The sequence below is a fragment of the Elephas maximus genome, chromosome 15 (assembly GCF_024166365.1).
Source record: "Elephas maximus indicus isolate mEleMax1 chromosome 15, mEleMax1 primary haplotype, whole genome shotgun sequence".
NCBI lineage: Eukaryota > Metazoa > Chordata > Mammalia > Proboscidea > Elephantidae > Elephas > Elephas maximus.
This window is the reverse complement of record NC_064833.1, coordinates 56,656,800-56,678,266: the sequence shown is the minus strand read 5'-3', so window position 1 is coordinate 56,678,266 and position 21,467 is coordinate 56,656,800. Positions and strand designations below refer to the sequence as shown.

Below are 21,467 nucleotides of genomic sequence, written 5' to 3'. Positions count from 1 at the left end.
GAACATATTCTATAAAACTAATACCATGATTGTCATATCAAATTGATATTTATACATAAGCACGTATTTATTTTTACTTAAATATGAACCTGCCAGTGAAAAGATCTATTTGACAGTCACCGCAGAAAACAGATGTTATAATAGATATTTTAGACATACCCATAAAAAAAAGCCTATTAAAGGTAAATAGAAATATAAGCAAAAGACAAACTATATTCTGGACCGGTGTGTACTAAATTTCTAGTTTTTAGAAACTAGTACTGAAAAATTCCATGATAAAAAACTGGTAGTATTTGTACACTACTTTTAAGAAGTAAAATATAACTTGAGCAGATAATGTAAAGCTCTTCCAAAAGAATAAATTTTATTTCTATAAGAAAATAATTCCAAAATATGTGAACACATGTGCTTAGGGGTATATTTAACAAAACTTATTAGATATTTTCAAAATCATTTCTATTTTTCTGTCAGCCACTCATGAGAAAGAAATATAGTAGCTGTAGATTTGCTTGCTTTGATTTTTAAAGGATCATTTTAACCAGAATCACCTCCCATTTATGGAAAAATGTAAAGACTCTACAAATTGCACTGGTTAAAAAGGCATTTTTTAAAAATAGCCCTGTAACCGTGGAAATGTCTTTAAGTGTCATAAAATTTTAACCACACCTTCTGTGTATTCCCTTTCTGGTTTCTAATGCTGCCTTTGTTCACTGTGGCGTGTTATATGCCTATTCCATTTAATTTTCTGGTGACTTTTTAACGATATTTACTGTTTTTAACTGGAGAACTGAGTGTCAGTGAAGACTCCAGACACTGAAGAGCTCAGGTTAGCGTGCTCACTGCGTTTGTTTAACTAGGGGAAAATTAATTAGCCTCTTTCAACTTTCCCTACCTATTTTTATAGTCAAAGAATACATGTTGAAGTAATTCCTTTCATCCCACTAAACCTTGAATTTTGGATCCCTGACACAATAATGGTACATTCCTTGAATTTTCTGGCACTGGCATTATATAAATACTAAAATTTATGTGTGTGTATATATATATATAAATAAAACTAATACCACTAGGGTTTCCGTATATATACATATATATATATCTTTAACATATATAATGTATATGTATATGTGTATATAAATCTTTAACATACATAAGTACATGTATATGTGTATATATATCTTTAACATATGTATGTATATTTGTGTATATATATATCTCCTTCCCTATCTACTTGACAGCAATACCTCCTATTGTCTACGATATTGAATCTATAAAAACTTTAATTACATGTTTTCTTTATTTTAAAACTAAAAGTTAAGTATTAGTGAAATATCTTATATGAGAATACCAGAAGCTATTTCTTAAGTATATTAGGCAGTTCATTCATGTCAAACATTACCTAAAGTATATTTGAATTACACAAGCCAATTTTACAATATTGTGTTTATTGGAGAGATTAATAAACTTATCAGGTATGTGTTAATTATAAGATGATGACCTCCCACTACCTTTTTCAGAGGTTGTTGAACTTAGTGGCCCAAGCATTTTATCTGCCATATTATTAATAATGTTTTTCAGGTTTTGAATTTTATGTTAATGCTTCAAATATAGTTGGTCCCTTTGTCAGTGTGCTGTATGGATATAGGACTTTACTGATCTTTTTTTTTTTTGAGCTAGTTTTAAAAATATTGAGTATGATGAATTTTAAAATCTCTTCACACTAAAAATAAATGAATAGATAAAAGACTATGTTCCTTTGATAAATATCAGTGTAAGAAATTTGTACTTGAGCAGGCTAAGATAGTCATTACCAGCAGTGTATCTGACAGAAACTAATGTTGTACCTGCTCGAGCTACACTGAATCTAATAATCTGTGACAGAAGAAATGGAAAAAGGTATGAAAGCATTTCATTAAATCAGGAATTGAAAGAAAGGGAAGCGTGGCTATTTTTTTTTTTTCAATTTTATTCATAGCTCAACAGACAAGATCACCATGGAAGAGTGATTAGTTGTCTAAATGGTGCTGACCTTTTACAGTTCTTGTCCCATATTCTGGTAGTTAATTCCTAAGAAATACGTTTTCATACATTGGCATGAAGTTTTTATCCAGGCAGCATTCCAGTTCCCCTACCTGCACTGTGCACAGTCAAGGACCATGCCCAGCTTCATGTTCACGCATTAAAACTCACAGACGCAAGCCAAACTGCACTATTGGCAACGGTCTACCCAGAGATCTTCCCTTATAAGCCTTTACTGACTTCAAAATCGCTCTGAATATGGAAAATCACAAGCTCCAGGGCAGGGTGGGATGAAATGAAAAGCTGAGGCTTTTAGAAGCCTGATAAAAATTCTTATCAGCTACAACCTAATGACTGTTCTGGTTACCTTATGCTTGTTTGTTATTTTCTGACTTGCCACACATTTAGGAATACCTTCTAATAATGTTCAGTACCATTTCCTGAAAATAAACCTTCCCAGCCCTGGACAACTGGAAGTAGCACCTACCTCTGCCGCTTAACGCTGTGTGACTTGGACAAGATGGGAAATCTCTTTGGGCCTTAGTTGGCTCAAAATTGTGGAAAAGAGCTTATCTGTAAGAAGGCAGAAAGCTGAGAAAGTTACATATAATGTTGACACACACAAGAAGAGAGAGAGAATTTTGATTTCATTCCACATCCAGAGGAAAAGGTTAAAGAAAACAATACTTTTTCCACTTCCACTACCTTCTAGGAACAAAGATTTTTATGCACAGCATCTCCTTTATTGTTTAAAATAACTCTGAAGTAGGTATTTTACAAACTAACTGATATTTAGAAAGATTTTTTTATCCATTGCTGTCAAGTCGATTTCGACTCATAGCGACCCCATAGGACAGAGTAGAACTACCCGACAGGGTTTCCAAGGAGCAGCTGGTGGATTTGAACTGCAGGACCTTTTGTTTAGCAGCCATAGTTCTTAACCACTGTACCACCAGGGCTTCAAGAAAGATGGTTAGAAAGGTTAAATGACTTGCCCCAGGTCATACTGCTAGTAAAAGTCAGAATCAAGAGTCAACCAGGGTATATAAGAATCCAAAGCCCTAGATCTGTTTACTGCATTAGTGTTTCACAAATTTAGTTAGTTTGTGTAGTACCTTTATGATTTTTGTCATATCCATATACCATTGGAACTGTGTTTTATTTAATTTGTTTTAATTGGTTTACTTTTTTTTTTAACTTAGCAGTATCCTTAAAACTAAATCTTAGTACATTCCAATAAATGAAAAACCAAGTATCCCTTGTTATAAACAAGGGTATATTTAAAATTAATATGATGAAAAGATAAAACTTTTCTTAGTTAACTAAGTATTATTGTATGACAAAAAGCCTTAAGCTCCTGCTTTCACTTTCTGTCTTTTGTATAAAATGTTTTAGATTTGTTTTAAAAACATGGAGCTCAGTCATGTTAACCTACAGATCACACTTGATGAGATGAGGACTGGCAATGATTGGACGTCACCCTTCTGCAGACATCTTCCTTGCACAATTTTTTCCACTTGAAGTTGGAGGAATCCCTGCATGCAAATTGATTTGTTCTATCACATTAGAAAAACACCTCCAAATTTTACAGAATTTTGAAACCTCAGAATTGATAAAAATGGAATATCATTTCCATGCTGTGTACTCCAAAAGCCCTGAGGCTCTCATGGGGCAGATAGATGGTCCTTTGGGTTACTATCCATTGCTGGCAACTGGGAAACCCTCACCTTGGATCTATCTATGACATCTTTTAAAGAAATGCCAAATGATTTCTATCAAAATAGGACATTGCCTTCTTGGATCTCTTCGTTTTTATTAGTGAAAATTTGTGACAGGATAAAAAAAAAACCTTTGGAAAGGATACAGACATATTTTATGCACAATTTTTTCTGTAAAAAAAAAGAAAATTTTTTCTGTAGAAGGGATTAATTGTCCATATAGATGCTGCCAGCCTGGTGCCCAAATGCTACTGGGGCTGTGCAATGAATATCTCCAGGTCAGTTATTGCCTTTCATAAAATGTAAGGTCTTAACCTTCCTAGCTGACAGCATAGATTATGTCCGAATGGAATCGGGAAAATTTCCCTAAAAACACTGCGGTATACAACATTAATTTTTCATAAACATTTTCTTTATAGTAGAGAAATAGCCGAGCATTTGCTGACAAAATATAACGTATTACTAATTAGGCAAAAATAATGTTTAGAGGTTAGGCACGATCTAAATTGCTAAAAGCAAAGTAGGAGACAGTGTATGTAACACAGTGCTAAGGAGTTAAGGCTGTAAAGACAAAGCACTGAGTTAGTATCAGCCACTCATGAAGGCTTGGGCAAGTCATTCTCTGTGCCTCAATTTTTTTATCTATAAAATGAAGCTAGTAATGATTCTTTTCTTGTGGTATTGGTGTGTGTATGAAATGGAATAAACCATTTAAAGTACTTATAAGAGGCTTGGAATATAGGAAGCTCTCAGTACGTGTTAGTTTTTAACCAAATAAGCCTAAAAATTTTACTGTTGAAAACTTAATGTGAAAGTTTTACATTAAGGAGACAATTTCTATTTGCTGGTCTTTAACCGTTATATGACAATTACTAATCTTCCATTATAACCAAGAGAATCAGATGCTCATAGCTTTCTTTCAGCCAATGGACTTTAACAGCAGAATAGAGAGCAGAAATGTGACTGGGTGGTACAAATGGTTAAGCGCTCAACTGCTAGCCAAAAGACTGGTGATTCAGACTCTCACCCAGTGCTGCCCTGAAGACAGGCCTGGCAATCTGCTTTTGAATAGTCACAGCCTTGAAAAGCCTATGGAACAGTTCTACTCTGCACACATGGCGTTGCCATGAGTCAGAATTGACTCGATGGCAACTAACAACAAAGTACAGAAAGGATGTACCAAGCAAGAAGACAGTGGGAGGTGTCAAACCCACACATAATACATATATATGTAATATACCCCCTCAGTACACTAACATAATGATTCAGGGCAAGAGAAAAACATTTTTGATAACATTTGAAATTGCAAATATTAAGCAAGTAGTATGTGAAATTATATATGTAAATCCTGAAAATGTCATAGCTCTATCTGTAGGGCAACAGCAGAAATGAATCAAAATGAAACTGAGGATAAAGAAAAAAGGCATGGCTGTCATTACATAGAAAGATCTACCTCTTCCACTTTGTTATCAATGCTGTAAAACCGTGGGCTGTGAGAAGTCAGTGGCTTAAAAGAAATGATCTAATATCAACTGAACCCATATCAACTGAGGTACCTGAAATACAATCAGTCACACAAGTATTACATAATTAACTACAGTGGTGGGTGCCATGTATCATTATACATAAATGAGACAGCTTTCATATCTCAAGACAAAAAAAATCTGTTATCATCAATGATTTTGAAACATTAAAGGACCAAAAAGTAAAATGTATTATAAGTATGAATTCTACATGAAAATTAATGAATTGTCTAATAATTGGAAAATGTTCTCTTTTAACCATGTCCACAGTGTCTCACTTAAGTCCTTTCACTGCCTGTCATTCTTCTGAAATTTATCTGTGTGCTTGGAAGCCCTGGTAGTATAGTGGTTAAGAACCCAGGCTGCTAATCAAAAGGTCAGTGGTTCAAATCCACCAGCCACTCCTTGGAAACCGTATAGGGCAGCTCTACTCTGTTGTATAGGGTTGCTATGAGTTCGAAACAACTCGATGGCACACAACAACAGAGAATAAGTTTTTGTGCCTGTGAAAAATATTTGTAATCAGTTTTTAAAAATTGGTCTTAACCTTTGCTATAAGAAAAATAATATTAACAAAAATTCAAATCACTTGAAATTTCATGATAGTTATATGAAATAAAAGGTAATAACTATAAGACTGTAGCCAATATTTGGTAAATTTTTCCTGAATTTTAAATGGTTTCAAAATTTTAAATACATTTTATTTTTTTATCTTTGTGGCCATGTTTGATCTCCATATTTAGTGATGCTAAGCAACAAACGTAGCCGTGATGGTGTAGTGGTTAAGAGCTGGGCTAATAACCAAAAGATTTGAATCTACCAGCCAATCTTTGGAAACCCTATGGGGCAGTTCTGCTGTGTCCTGTAGGATCACCATGATTCGTCAGAATGGACTTGACGGTTTGGATTTTTTAAAGCGACAAACAAGACACTTTTCTTTGATCCACCTCTGCAATTATAAATAGAATAACAATTCCTGAAAGTAAATTAGGGTTCAAATTTTCAGCCATATAATTTTTTTTTCCTGTGTGGTGTATAGTATTTTCTTATGGTATATAAAGTAATAAAATTAATTATTCATTTTGATAGTCCAAATGGATTCAGTCAATGAGGCAATTATACTTAAATACTCAGTAACTATGAGCTATTCAGTATTGTATTAGGTGCCACCTAGTTAATTTCTGACTCATAGCGACCTCATGTGACACAGTAGAACTTGCCCCTTATGGCTTTCTTGGCTGCGATGTTTCTGGAGCAGATCACAGGTCTTTCTCCCATGGAATAGCTGGATGGGATCAACCCACATCTTTCATTTAGCAGCCAAGTTCTTCACCATTGTGCCACGAGGACTCCTTGAGCTATTCAATAACTGTTATTATTATTATATTACAGTTAATGTAAAGTTTACTAAAGCTATGAGGATAAAAAAATATTGCAATAGAAACCCAGTTACAAAAAAGCATCTACCCCTTTACTCCCTAAAAATTTCATAAAAGCTTATTAAGGTCATGTGAAAATCCAAGTAAATACTTGTAATTCTTCTTTCATACAGAAGCTAATTCCCTGTGCTCTTTCACTTGCCTATATTGTTGGCAGCAAAATAGTACTACGAGTATCTGCCCAATTGGCTTTCTGACATTCATCTACCAAAACCCCATTAGCCAAAATGCAGTTCCTAAAGCCCAAACAAACAAAAGAAGCCAGAGGAAACATTCTGCCTAAAACTTCACCTAGACAATTATCTCCCCCATACCTCCCAGTAAGGACTTAATTTTTTTAGAGAAAGGTTTATTGGTCACCTTCAGACATGAGACATCTATTTTTGTGATGTTTATTTCAAATCAGTTATTTATTTAATGTGGCTCTCGTGGAAGGTCAGAAAAATGGGATTCTGAGCTGGATTTATTTTACCACTTTCAATAAGATCCTTTTCATTTGTGCCTAGCTATCTCTTCATTAAAATTATTATTTGTAAAATGCTTTAGAAAAAATTTATAGTTTATAATGTACTATTCAGGTGTAGAATATATTAGATTTATGTGTCAAGGAATACCACACAGTGTTTGCACAGCAAATGTTTATTAAGCATCTACTATGTGCCAGACAGAAACCCTGGTGGCATAGTGGTTAAGTGCTGCGACTGTTAACCAAAAGGTCGACAGTTCAAAGACACCAGGTGCTCTCCTTGGAAACTCTATGGGGCAGTTTTACTCTGTCCTATAGGGTCGCTATAAGTTGGAATCGATGGGAAGTGGTTAATAGTTTTACTGGGTATATGCCAAACACCATGTCAGGTGTGGGAGATACAAGGGAAAGCCAGGCAGACGCCACACCCTTCCTTAAGAACACACAAGACAATCTGGTGATCCTGAGTCTTTGTGGATTACCAGAATCAAATCCCAGATAACAAAATGATGTTATGTCATTCAGTTCAGGCCCTTATGATAAAGGATGACTTATAAGAAGAATGTGATTGTAAAGGAAAATTCCCCTCAAGTGAGTTTGTTTTCAGCTTTGGGAACAGATTTGCTCACAGAAATTGTCTAAGAGACAACTAAGTTTGTATTGAAATATTTTATCAATTTATTGAATTTAAGCTTTTTATTTATTATATTGATCCAAACTACTGCTTCAAAGTACTGTATTATTTTAAAAAAAAAAAAAAGGAACAAACCACAGGTAAATGAGCTGATATCCAAAACTTATTTGAAAAAGTTTATTTTAAAAAGTAATCTGCGGAGGGTATGACATAATCAGTCACTTATCAGACAGATAAAGCGCAGTTTCCAATTCCTTCTAAGTCCATCATAATTCTGGGATTTTTTTCTTAATAATCATGATAATTCGAGACACTAGAAGACTCTGAAATCTCTTCTGAATCATCCAGGATTCTATTATATCTAGCAAAATTTGAGTAATAATAGTATTTTGATAATATCCCAGAGCTTTAAGATTTAAGCTTTTTTAAAAATATTTTTCTCAAATATACTGATAAAAAACCAAAGGTTTATTAATAAAATAATAGCATAAGCATTTCTTTAAGATTTTCATTTGCAGATTTATTTTACCCAATTTTAACATTGGAAGTATTTTATTATATTTAATTCTTAGAATGATGTATGTATACAGTAAATTTGATTAAATAAGAAGAGTTAAATAATTATGACAATCTTTCTCCCAGCTGTTCTGAATGATCATGAATTAACCATATAATTTCAAAGACCTTTTAAAATTATACTTCTAAATCAATTCTAAATCATATTTTTCAGTTGTATATGAAGTGCTTGTTTCAGTATTTCTACTTTGTATTGCCAAAACTAATTCCATACAGAATTGTAGAAAGCAGTCAAATATGTGAAATTTCAAGGGTGATAATATTCTTAGCATTAATCAGCATTTGGCTTCTAGCACTGGCATTAATTTAAGCAATTTGAGGTATTATCCTAAAGTTATCATTATCATTTCCAGCACTGACAGTAATTAATGGATGTTAGACACTATATAATTACCATGAGAAATCAGGAATCGATACATGATCAAACACAAGCCACATGCCAAATAAAATCAAATATGATTGTCACTGAGCTCAAAACATTCAAAACATGATTATAATTACCTTCAGAAAAAAATAAGAGAAATGTTAATATGTTAATGTATGTGCAACAGAATATTCAGCTTCTGGTAAATCACATAATTTAGCAATGTGGTTTTTCAGTATTAATTAAATTTTTACATTTTAAATGAAGTATCTACCCCCACATTAGATAATTTTAATTTTATTCTAAAGCTGACTGTTCTTTTTTTATATAAAAATCGAACGTATTTTGACAACATAAAACATCTCCTTTAGACAAACGCTTAAAGCAAGTTTTTAATTTAAATGACATTGAATTATTTTAAGATATAACTTGGAAAAAAATCAAGGCAGATCCGCTTCAAATCAGGGAGACAGGTGGTGGGTTGTTTGCAAGTCCTAGTACGTTCCCCATAATGCCAGCCTTTTTTCTCTTACGGGTCACCAGTGTACCACTGTGTTTTCACATCCCAGTTGATTCATGTGCTGGAATTAATGGTGTAGCCAGTTCAGTTTCCTACAATCCTTCTTCCCGTAATTGGGCAGAACAGAATATTAGGGAAAGCGCTGGTCTTAAAGTAAAGCATTCTTGGTTTGATTTAGGTAAGTCACTCACTCTCAGATACAAGGATTAGAGTGTAAAATGAGAATAATTCTTGCCCAACAACCTACCTCAGTGAAAATCAAATGAGAACATACATAAGAAAGTATTTTGTAGGCGGCCACACATGGCATAAATAAGAGTTTCTATTTTTATGATTGTACCCATATCCACAGGCTTGTGGCCCCAGTCCCAGGTTCTAAAAATAACCCAAACCCAGTCTCTATTAAATCCAGAATTAAGGGAGAGTTAGCTAAATAATTTAGATGTCTCAGACTCTAAGACACTACTGCTGCTACTCTTGCTGTAAATTTATTACAGTAGTTTTGAGCTTATGCAAGTAAATGGATCCTGCTTTATTCATGGGAACAAATGGGATCCAAAAAAACAATAATAATAATGGATGAAAATGCCATTCTTCAGAGTCCTGCATTAAGTTTCTGTCTAATACCAACTCAGCTCCCCTTGGATCTGTTCTCTGACTTAATGTCTCTTACCATTTTAGGCAATCTGACCTGAATCTGTAGCCCATATCTGGGACCCCTCTACTACTCATACCTCCCAAATTCTGCCAGCTATGTGACTTGTCACCATGCTTTCTAGGTTATAGCATAATAATAAATTCAGCCATTTAGAAGATTTCAATGAAACATAAAAAATTATTTTCAAACTATGATTATCCATAAATGGAGCAAGCTGCCTTGTGAAGTAAAGACTTCTGTATCCCTTGAGATAGTCAAGACAAAGCTATATACCCATCATGGTTACTATAGAAGGCAGTGCTACTTTGGTTGAGAGGCTGGATAAGATCACCCTATAATCCTAGCTCACTTGTGAAAATGTTCACATGGCCAAAATTAGACTATCCTTTCTGAAAATGCATTCATAGAACGTTAATTCCCTACTATGTGCTACTCCTAGGTCATGCAGTCAAAAGGTTGATGGTTTGATCCCTGGTGGCACAGTGGTTAAAGCAATGGACTGCTGACCTAAAGATTGGTGGTTCAAAACCACCAGCAGCTCCATGGGAGAAAGATGTGGCAGTCTGCTTCCATAGAACTTTACAGCCTTGGAAACCCTATGGGGTTTCTATGAGTCAGGATCAACTTGGTGGCAGTGGGTTTGGGTTTTTTTGTTTGTTTTGTTTTGTTTAGAGACACCTCAGAAGAAAAGCCTGGTTATCTACTTTTGAAAAACCAGCTATTGAAAACTATAGAACACAGTTCAGCTTTGCAACCCATGGGGTCACTATGAGTGAGAACTGACTAGATGGCAATTGGTTTGGTGTTGGGTTATCTGCTACTCTCTGTAGTAATAATACCCAGCAATTCCTGAGTGCTACAAGCCAGGCACTGTTCTAAGTGCTTCTTATACCTTATATTGTCATTTAATGTTCACACAAACCTTATGAGGTAGGCTCCATTACTATCATTCCCATTACATAATAAAGGAACTGAAGCCTAAAAAGTTTAAACAGATTGCCTAAGGCAGACTGCCTGAGGAGGATTGCTTGGGAGTCTGCCTTCAAAGCCTGTGAGCTTAAACACTGCTACTCTGGCTCTCTGAGAGCTTCTGGAATTACAAGGGAGAAAACAGGTACGGTTCATCACATATTGTACCTTACCACTTATTCCTTTAATGAATCCAAAAGAAAAGACACTATTTTTCCCTTATTTGAAAATTATTTGTGATTTCACTTAAATGAAATGTATTTTAGAAACATAAATGATCTGTATATCTAGATGTAAAGACTATTACTGCACTAATGCCTTTGTTAGAGAGAGCTAATTAGAGAGGGGAAATGATGTCACTAACTCTGAAAAGAGTTGTGTTTTAACCACATATGGTAAGCAATGCTCCAAACCAAATATCCGTAAAGAATATGATATTTATCATTTTAATTTTGTTAGCTATTGCTCTATTTTCAGCTCAATTTCAAAAACTCTGTATACTGAGTCTATAAGTTAATCTAATAAGCCAAACTAAAATATAAATGATGCAAAAATCAGCAGTCATTTCTTAACTTTTTTTGGTATGCAATTAATTTGAATTTAGTAAATAAAATTTAATTATTCTAACATTAGGGTTTTTTTTTCTTTTACTTTTATAATTTTTTTAATATTTTCCTTCCATTTTAGGAGAGGAAATAAAATATCCTAGCATTCTTTATGGAGTAAGTTAAATCCTGTGACACTATACAGAATGACTGATTTCCCCAGTCTTTTCATCTTTCCATTGGTAGTTCAATAACAGAGCACACTGATTTGGAATTTGTGATCCACCATAGTATATAAATTTCTTTTTTTATATAGTATATAAAACCCGTTGTCTCTTGGTCATACTTATTTCATGAGTACTGTGAGACAGATGGTAGGATAAAGATATGGGAATTATTGGGCAGAACAATGGATTTTGGTTGTAAAACTGAACTGTTAGGAATCAGAAGGGAAAAAATAAGAAGAGAGAAAGTGGCATGTAGACAGAAAAGGAGCTGTGAGGATGACCAAGTAACAGGCCCAAAAGACAGTTTTTCAGTGGAGTCATGACTTACCAAGAACCACTACAGTTAATGTCAAGTTTACCCAACTTAAGTAAGTTTGCTGGATTGGAGAACTAGAAGCAGGAGAACTCCTACCAAAATAACCATGCAAGCTAACATGAGACTTTTCGGTCAGAGACAAAACTCTGTAACTCATGGCAGAAGCAGTAGCAGGAGTATCAGCATAGTTGTGTTGGTTCCCTGAGTTTCAAGACCGAAGTCTGAGGTGGAGAGCCCGATGAAGCCTGCAAGCACAATATGCAATACCACATGACAGAGACCCTGAATTTAACCAACCCACTAGTCTTCTAGCAAGCAGTAAGCAAGGCTGTTCTTTCTCTGGAGGGAGACTAGGTATGTTGCAGAACTACACCGTACATCCCTGAGATGAGTTACATCACTTCGCAGGATGGTTAACTGCATAAACAATCCCGAGAAGTAGCCTAGGTGAAAGAACAATGAAGGTCTTGTGATTTTAACACACTCAGCAAAACATTTAGGAATGCACGAGGCCCACAGAGAACTACCTTCTAACTGTGAAATGAAATGGTTCTCAAAAAATGGTGCCCAGACCAGCAGCATCATCGTTCAGGAACTTATCAGAAATGCAAATTCTTGGGTCTCATTCCAGAGCTAGTGAATGAGAAATTCAATAATCTGAGTTTTAGCAAGCCCACTCATTAATTCTGATGCCCACTAAACTTATAGAACTCAAGAGTGTACTGGAAAGAATTCTTGATAACAGTCAGTATTCTGGATCTAGTCAGGGCTCTTCCACCAACTACCTTGACATGTCATTCAACCTGTCTAGGCCTTAATATCTTCACCTATGACAGGAGAGGGTTAGATAATTTCTAAATGCCATTATTACTCAAATTCCATGGAATCCTACATGCCCTGATGTGTAGTTTTGTAAATATTGCTTGTACTGAAGATCTTGGAAACCCTGGTGATGTAGTCATTAAGTACTACAGCTGCTAACCAAAAGGTTGGCAGTTTGAATCTACCAGGCGCTCCTTGGAAACTCTATGGGGCAGTTCTACTCTGCCCTATAGGGTTGCTATGAGTTGGAATCGACTTGACGGCAATGGGTTTTTTTTGTATTGTAGATCTTGAAATACACATGGCAAGCATTAGTAAAGCCAAGAGTGAGAAGCCAGCAACTTGGCAGTTACCACAGGCTTCATTACAATCCTCCAGAGTCGAGAGTCTAGAGCTCTTTTCATAGCCTCACAAAGCTAATGTATCAGCATGGTGGCAGGGAAACAGTACTTCAAACACATGTGAAGTAATCAACCTGTAATAAACTGCTGCATAAAATTATATCATCTGTTTATGAATTTATAGTAAGATAAAAAACTGAAAAGGAGATTAGTCTTGTGTCCTTTGGCCTGGGCATTCTCTTCCAAAAGGCAAGCTGCTAGAAATTATAATCAGTTTTGCTTGGCAAGCATGGTTATGCAATGGACTATTCTGAGAGTGCCTGATGTATCCATGTCTACAATAGGAATAGACCCGTCACCACAGGTCAGGTTTACTTCTAGGGCCTGGACACTCTCTCCTGTGGACTGATCTTGTATGGGCATAAGCAAGTTGCCCCAAGACTATCCTGTTTTTCTGTACTTACTGTGCTAAACAAATCTCCTTCCTATCAACACATTCTTTCTTTGTCTGTTTAATACCTTCAGTTATGTTCTAGTCAAGACTCAAGACCTACAAGCCTTCCTGCCTCTCTTAGATGACATTGGGTATTCTCTGCCCTGATCAGTTAAGTCTTGATTTTAGAATTAAAGTCTCAGAAGTTAATCTGATAGTCTCAATTCCAAGTTTCTGGTGGGTTACTACACTTTTGTTCTCTCCTGTGTTCCCTGCCCCACCCCTATACTCTTTAAAAGGCCATCGACTAAGGAAGGGAGACTGTTCAGCCTCCAAGAACTACATAATGGAGAAATTGATTACCTTCATTTATAGCCATTCCAGTAAGCTACTAGCCCTCTGAGTGTTCATTATTTTTTTTTTGTGATGTGCTTGGTTAGCCTAAAATTGTAATGTAATTTTGGCCCCAATAGCTTATTAATACAAGACAGGTTTTAACTTATAACGAATAATAGACGCTAGCAATCTATTGGAAACCCTGGTGGCGTAGTGGTTAAGCGCTTTGGCTGTTAACCAAAATGTCCACTGTTAGAATCCACCAGGCACTCCTTGGAAACCGTATGGGGCAGTTCTACCCTGTCCTATAGGGTCTCCTACAAGTTGGAATCGATTCGACGGCAATGGGTTTGATTTTTGGTTTGGGGAATCTATTCGTGTATTTGGGAATTTTGTCATAATCATCCGTACTCTGATTAATGTAAAATTGAGAGATTTATTGAAAGAGACGAGACAGCTCATGCTGGGAATAGACTGAACTCCATGTGGTAGAATCCAGTAATTCAAAATGGCAACTCAGCAGTGACATTTTATAGGAGGGAAACAATGGATATGAAACATGTTACTTGACTGGTATTTAAAAGCTTAGATCACCAAAGGCATTACTCGATTGGTAGTTCATTTTATGGCAGGGCTTCCAGTGGCAGAACTCATGAAGGATGGATTCCAGTAGCACAACTAGTAAAGAGGACTTCCTGTGCCAAGCTCTGTAAGGGGATTGGCTTAATAGGTCTCTTTCTTAGCTTGGTTAAAAAAAAAAAAAAATTTTTTTTTTTTTTAACCGTGTGGCAATTACGTGGGTATGTGACAGAAAGGGATCGCAGTGTAGTTATGTCATCATTACTGGACATTCCTCTCTTAAAAACAGAGGAAGATGGCTGCCGCTAGGGTAAAAACAGAACCAGCAAACAAGGAATCACACCCAATCCTCAGACTGGCCATTTCAGATCTTATTAGGTACCTCAATTTTTTTTTTTTAATTCCCTTACACAATTTGAATTGAATTGTATCTCATTTGTACTGAGTGATTTGCAAAAGCCAAATTTATTGACATTGTCCAAAACAAATGAACGGCTGAAAATTAACCAATAAATGTGACAAATAGTGACAACAAATATAGATAATTCCTGGTCATAAGACTCTACTTTTCCATAAAAAGTTATGAGGCCTCTATTATCCACATATTTTCTTCCGCTTTTTACTTTTGTAGATACTACCTAAAAATATAGATGATTTAGATTTTTCTAATTACTTCTAATAAATATCAATCAGAAAAAAAAAGAAGCATTTCTGATGTTAAAGAAATCACAAGACTTCTTTAAAAGTATAATTTTTTGGTAGAGCTGTAAATAAGGTATATTTATTCCACAAACTGCTGTGCTTATTTATTTCAAGCATATTAATGCATGAGGTTTCAAACTAAATGTACTTGCCCTGTAAGTTAATACTATCCTTTTCATCTTCATCAAATAGAAGTAAATTGCTTGATTCAATACAATCCATTCTCATCTGAGCGATTCTTTTTGCTGTTGTTCAGAAACAGGCGAGATTGAGAGTTGAAGAAGCATTCATCATCAGGAAAATTTGTTTTAAAAGCATCCAAGCTCTCGTACAGCCAGTAGATAAATTACCCAGTATTCAAGAGAAGGAAAGCACAATTAGTTTCACATTATACTAAAACCAATCCACTCCTTCAGTGACTGTCGTTCTTAGAAAAAGGTAGCAAGAACGTCATAGCTTATCCCCTTTCTCCCAGTCCTTTAGAAGCAAACAACAATCCTTTTCTAAGACTAGAACTTCTACGGAAATCTTTGTGAATATATTTTGCTGCTATTTATGGATCTGAAGAATTATTCTCTTGCTTGTATCCATATGGTTAATAACACCTGCTTGACAATACAAAGTTAATGAAGCTTTTGTCTTTTACCAGTGACAGGCAAATGCTTTGAAGCTTTATGGCAAGGAAGACTTCAATAAATTATTTTTAAACCTGCCTTTCTTCTTCCCAGGATTATTATTTTTATGTAATCATTTATAATTAAGGAGCAAAGAAAGGTGTAAGGATAAATCATACTCGAGGTAATGGACGATGCATGACAGGCTGTTTTGTTTTTTTTTTCTTTTTTTCTTTACAAAATGGAAGGTTGCTAAACAATTCTTATCTCTTTTGAGACATGCAGGTTGGCATTAGAATATACATTAAATTAATTTCACCTGGAAATATACAATAATGATTAGTAAGTATTATATACACAGGCACTGCAGCCGTTTCAGTACTCTCCATTAGTAATAAGAAAACAATTATCAGAGGCGTAGAGGGAAATAGTATAATTGCAGTCGTATAAAGAGCCTTATTTTCTTCCTGCACACAAACATTATCGATTTTTCCATAGGCTGATTCAGTTTGATTTCATGTAAGCTACTCATTTTTCACACTGAAAATGGATAATTTGGGGGATGTAAATGCAGGTAGCACACAAAATTTCCTTGACATTACACAAACAGTAGCATGGCTGCTTTGTACCATAAATTCAAAACTCTGTGCTTTAAAGGCTAACTGACCTTTCACATGCACATGAACACAAACTGGAACTGCAGGAGGAACGTATTTGTATAGTGTTTCCATTTTTAAAAATAGAAATATGTGTGATCAGTGTACAGTATAGATCGGGTGAGGAGGAAGGGAGAAAGCGAGAGAAAGGAAGGAGGCAGTGAGAGAGGGAAGCAGAGACAGAGAGAGAGAATATCAAAATATCAGAACCTACTCGGGCTTTAGCCATGGAAGTTTTCTTCCTACAAATAACAGGTTTAATGCTTTTGACTATAGACAAGACTACTGAGGAAGCATATTTGATTTCTTTCTAATAGAGCTGATTCATGAAAGTTTTAAAATCAAAATTGTTAGGCATTTATTATTAGGATTATATTTATAAATACAGCAAATTTTACAAAGTACTTCTAAGAGGTCTTTGAATAATGATTGTCCCAGATTAGTAAATTAAATGTGTTCAAGCATTGTAAATAGTATTTGTAAATTTAATATATTTGACATCTTCTTTTTAAGTATGTCATTTGCCTGATTTAACTTAAAAACATTACAAGGAAAGAATTCTTAAAATCTAATAAATGAAATGTATCAATATGATGACCTTAAGTTTTCTAAGATTTTCCAATGTTATGCACAAACTTACCAAGATTTCAAATCATAAGACTGAAATCCTATTTCTCAATGAATTTTTCAATTATACATTCTAAAGTGAAATTATAGGGCTGTCACTGTCATAAGCCAAATTATCTTAAATAACACAAGAGGCACCAGATGTTCACAGATTTATTCTTAACACAAACATATTAGTACTACAGTTACTATTTTTGTAAACCTTTATATTTAACTCTAAATCTTCCTAGAGTTAAAAGATGTTTATTCACTAAGGAAGACAGTGTTTCAGTTAACCAAAATTATTTAGACATATATACTTCTTAGTTTGAAAGATATATACCCATGAAGGGAGAGAAATTACCAACCAGGTTCACTGAGCTCTTTTCAGCCAGCAATTTTGATCAGGCATAAGGCATGAGAGCTGGAGCTGCAGACATCCAGACCAATTCTTACCACCCCAACTGCCATATTCAGTCTTTTTCATAATCTCTATGAGTGTCAAAACTTGAAAAGATCAAGTTAGCTAATCCTCTGCCTATTCATAGGCGTCGTCAATTCCCATCCAAATCGATACCCTAATTGCTTGTCTTTGACTCCGAAGACATACATAGGCTTTCCATCTAACTCCGAAGACCTTAGAAGTTGATTGGATCGCAATATATGTAATTATATTTTCTATCTAAATATAAAGACCTCAGATTTGATTCTAAGATAAATAAATGCCTTTCTCCATTTATGGAATCTTACATTATTTTATATTATTTGTTACATTCAGATTCATACTTAATGTCTCAATTCAATTCTTCAACTATTTGAATTCCGGCTCTTATGTAATGTTTTTGAATCATCTTAAAGTCATTCACTGCCCTTCTTGCTTCTGGCTTTCTTCCTTTGCACCCAAGATTGTGTAATGCAGATCAAAGACCTATATTAGCTTTTTCTCGTATCCCAGGTGTGTGGGGCTTAGGACTGACCTGTTCAAAGCCACTTAGAGGAGAAAAGTATCCTATGGTCATTCTTACTAGGGACAGCAAAGATTCAGGAGCAACACAATCTCTTTCCCTAGCCTAGAGCTTCAAGTGGTTTCTTTATGATTTACAAAAGAGCACAAGTTGAAAAGTAAGTGCTGATCTCAAGCGGTATTTTGTCTGGATTAACAAAAAAAAGTCATATCATGGCATAAAGGTAAATATTAGGATTGGCTACAACAAGGGTTCTAAAAATATATCAGTGAAAGTGTTTAAAGATCAAAATTTTTCCTCCATTCTTATCCTGATTAGGCCTTAAAACTGAATATATATACATGCATGCTATTAAAAATGAAACGCAAATCTCTGTATTTTAAAATATTTTTTCTTTTCTCAGTTTCTACAGATTAAGTGATTTGAATAATGTGTGACACTGTAAAAGCAGAAAAGAAAAGAGAAACTGTGACAACCCCCAGAAATGTGAAAGGAGGTTTCTTACTGGATAGCAGCATCTTTGCTTCAATTTATATAAAAACCCAAATAAATAAAATGGACAATATTGTTCAATTTTAGAAATTCCATCCCTTCTCTGTTCTAAGCTGTACAACTGTCAGGTTTTTATGGTTTGGATTGTAAATGTGGTTTTCCCCCAGCTAATTTATGTTTGTTTTGATTTGTTTTAAAGTCTTAAAAGTCATAAAATATGAAGGACACTTATGAATGGTAAGGGAGACACTGTATACAAATGTATATTTGTAAAAGCTATTTTTATGATTAGCATGTTTTACTGTTGATCATACATAAAGTCAAGTGATATTATAATTCTATGTTTAAAGCGTATTTCCAATACTCATGTAAGAAAAGATGCATCATATGCTGGTTTTTATCATTTATTTTTAATTTATAGTTTAAAACACTTCAGTTTGTAAGGATAAAATACTTTAAAAGTTATCTTTCTGCCCTCCGTAAGCGCCATATTTATTAATGGAAAACAGAGATATTTCAGATGTCATACAAGAGTTAACAGACTGTTGGTTTGACCTGTGACTAAGTTGAGCACACTCTGCTCTACTGGACTGAAATGACATAAGTATTACCTGAAACTTCAAACCGGGTTATGAGATCCCATGGAGAGATTTCAGTGCTCGTATAGGTGACAACTAGGATGGCAAGAAAAAGATTGTCTTTTCTTTGGATCCAAAAGTTTCAATGAGTACATAAGTCACTGTATTTCATCCCCTGTCACTAGGAACTCTCCGTGCCCAAGCATTACTAGTGTTTTCCAGACGCTCTTAGTTGTTGTCTCGTGCTGTGGAAATGGAAGAAACCATCTTCACAGACTGTAGGAGAATTCAGCATATCATTTCTTAATAAATAAATACTGTTTCTTTTAAAACAAAGTTGGTGTGTATCTTTTCTTTTGGTGTGCACTTAATTTCAATATTCAGTTTGAAATTTTTAAACCTCTGTAATGGCACAATAATGAAAGCAGTATAACTTCCCTAAAATGTGTATGTTCTATGCACCCACATTCTTCATGGAGTGTCCTGTACTTTAGAACATATTGATTTGCCAGGTAAAAGAAAGAAGGTTGCCCTTAATCCTTGACTAAAGTCACACTCAGATTTACATTTCTAGAAGTCAGATTTTTTTTCCCCAAAAAAAGAATTTAGAAAATATGTTGGGATAGAAAGCAAAATTACTTTATCAGAAGGTATTAATGTCCTTCCAGATTAAAAGTCTGCAGCTAAATGATTACAAACTCCTCACTAAAAAGCAGACAGACAATAAGTAAACATCACCAAGAACATTTAGTGGGATTGAGGCCGCCTTTTCCAAAAAGACTGAGGGGAGACTAAAGAAATCAAACTTGGTAAGTTTCCCCTTTTCTCCATTAATAAACGTATTTATTTATTATACATATAAAAATAAATACATTACACTTGCCTATTTAAAGTCTTCAGAAATTTGCAATATAGAACTTAGGGGCTCGATCAGGAAATTTCTTCCCTTTTAAGGACAACATGAAAACCAGGAAGTGATGCACTGTCGTCTGTTTTCTGATGGGTTTGGGAATCATACCTTCTTGAGGACCATTAACAATTCTCAAAATATCGTGAATAACTAAGATGTTTAAAAAGATTTATTTGCCATTGGATTTAATTTTCTCCACCATAGGATTTGAAGTATAAAACTATGGGTCTCTAACTTTACTCATTACCCATGCCAGGGTTAAGAATGTCTTTTTATGACAAAGATGAAGTAAAAAGTCTACCAAATCTACAAAATGTCAAATGATTTGGGGATTATAATCCTTGAAGGTTTAGTTGAATAACTTAAAAGGAAACATTTAATGGGTGAAGAAGAGGGGAACATGGGTTTCTTCCAACCCCAAATAATGCCAGCCTCATGAAAACATGCCAAGACAAGAAAAAGGGCATCATGCAGTGTGTTCAATAAAAGAAAAATATGGAAAAACAGGCCCACTGCTTGGGGAGTTAGGTAAACGGGTCACTGGTGACAACGTGAAGGGGAAAATCCCAATTTTGCTTCCACCTTCTTCAACAAAAGAATGTTTAAAGGATAAATGCAAAACAAAATGAATTAAGATAGAAATGAAACAGAAGGATAAAGCAAGAAGAAGCTATTTTAAGTAGTTTAAAGTTCAAAGAACAGGAGTCACAAATGCAAAAGCCTATAGTAGCTGAGAGCAAATATAAAAGAATCAAACAGGCCCAATTTAAGTTGAGACATTCCATGTGATTGTGCCGATGTGGAGATAGCCATCCCTCAGCTCCAGCTGGCCACTGATTTTTCAAGAGCAGGTAGATAACCAGAGTTTTAAATGAGATCTCTTGTTTGTTTTTTGTTTTGTTTTAATGTGAATCTGAAGATGAAACAAACCATATCTGTGAATTGTATTCAGGATTTAATAGTTGTAATGCTTAAAGCAATAAATGCACAATAATGAGAAACAACAAATTCGAGATTATCTCTAGTGACAAAGAGAAGGGATAATAATAGAATATGGAAGAAAAATAGGGGTGTTCAACAACATCTGTGGTATTTTACTTAGAAGTAAAAATATTTGAATCAAATATGGAAAAATGTTAGGTTTTGATGAAGTAAAAGATAAGTTACTTTGTGTTCACTGTATTTTCTCTATGTTGTTTTATAAGTTTAAATAATTCATAATAATAATGGTTCAAATATGAATGTTTACACAGACATAGATGTATACATTGAAAATGTGGAGATGTGTATGACATAACAGCCACTGATAGATATAGGTAAAGATATATATATATATATACACCTATGAGTGTGTGTGTGTGTTGTCTATAGATACAGAGACATTTGGATCTTTGGAGCAATCAGCAATCTAAAAGTTTGTGATCTATATTTTCTAGAGATACTCAGATTCTTAGAAAAA

At 34.7% G+C, this 21,467-nt stretch overlaps 1 protein-coding gene across 1 annotated transcript in view; it reads left to right on the top strand.

Moving 5' to 3' along the window:
* RALYL (RALY RNA binding protein like) overlaps positions 1 to 18,505 on the top strand; it is a 441,360-nt gene extending 422,855 nt beyond the window's left edge. The window contains exon 8 of the mRNA XM_049854428.1: positions 18,432 to 18,505. Coding sequence (XP_049710385.1) covers positions 18,432 to 18,449 — 18 coding nt within the window. The 3' untranslated portion in view covers positions 18,450 to 18,505. The remainder of the gene's footprint in view (positions 1 to 18,431) is intronic.
* The last annotated feature ends 2,962 nt before the right edge of the window (positions 18,506 to 21,467 follow it).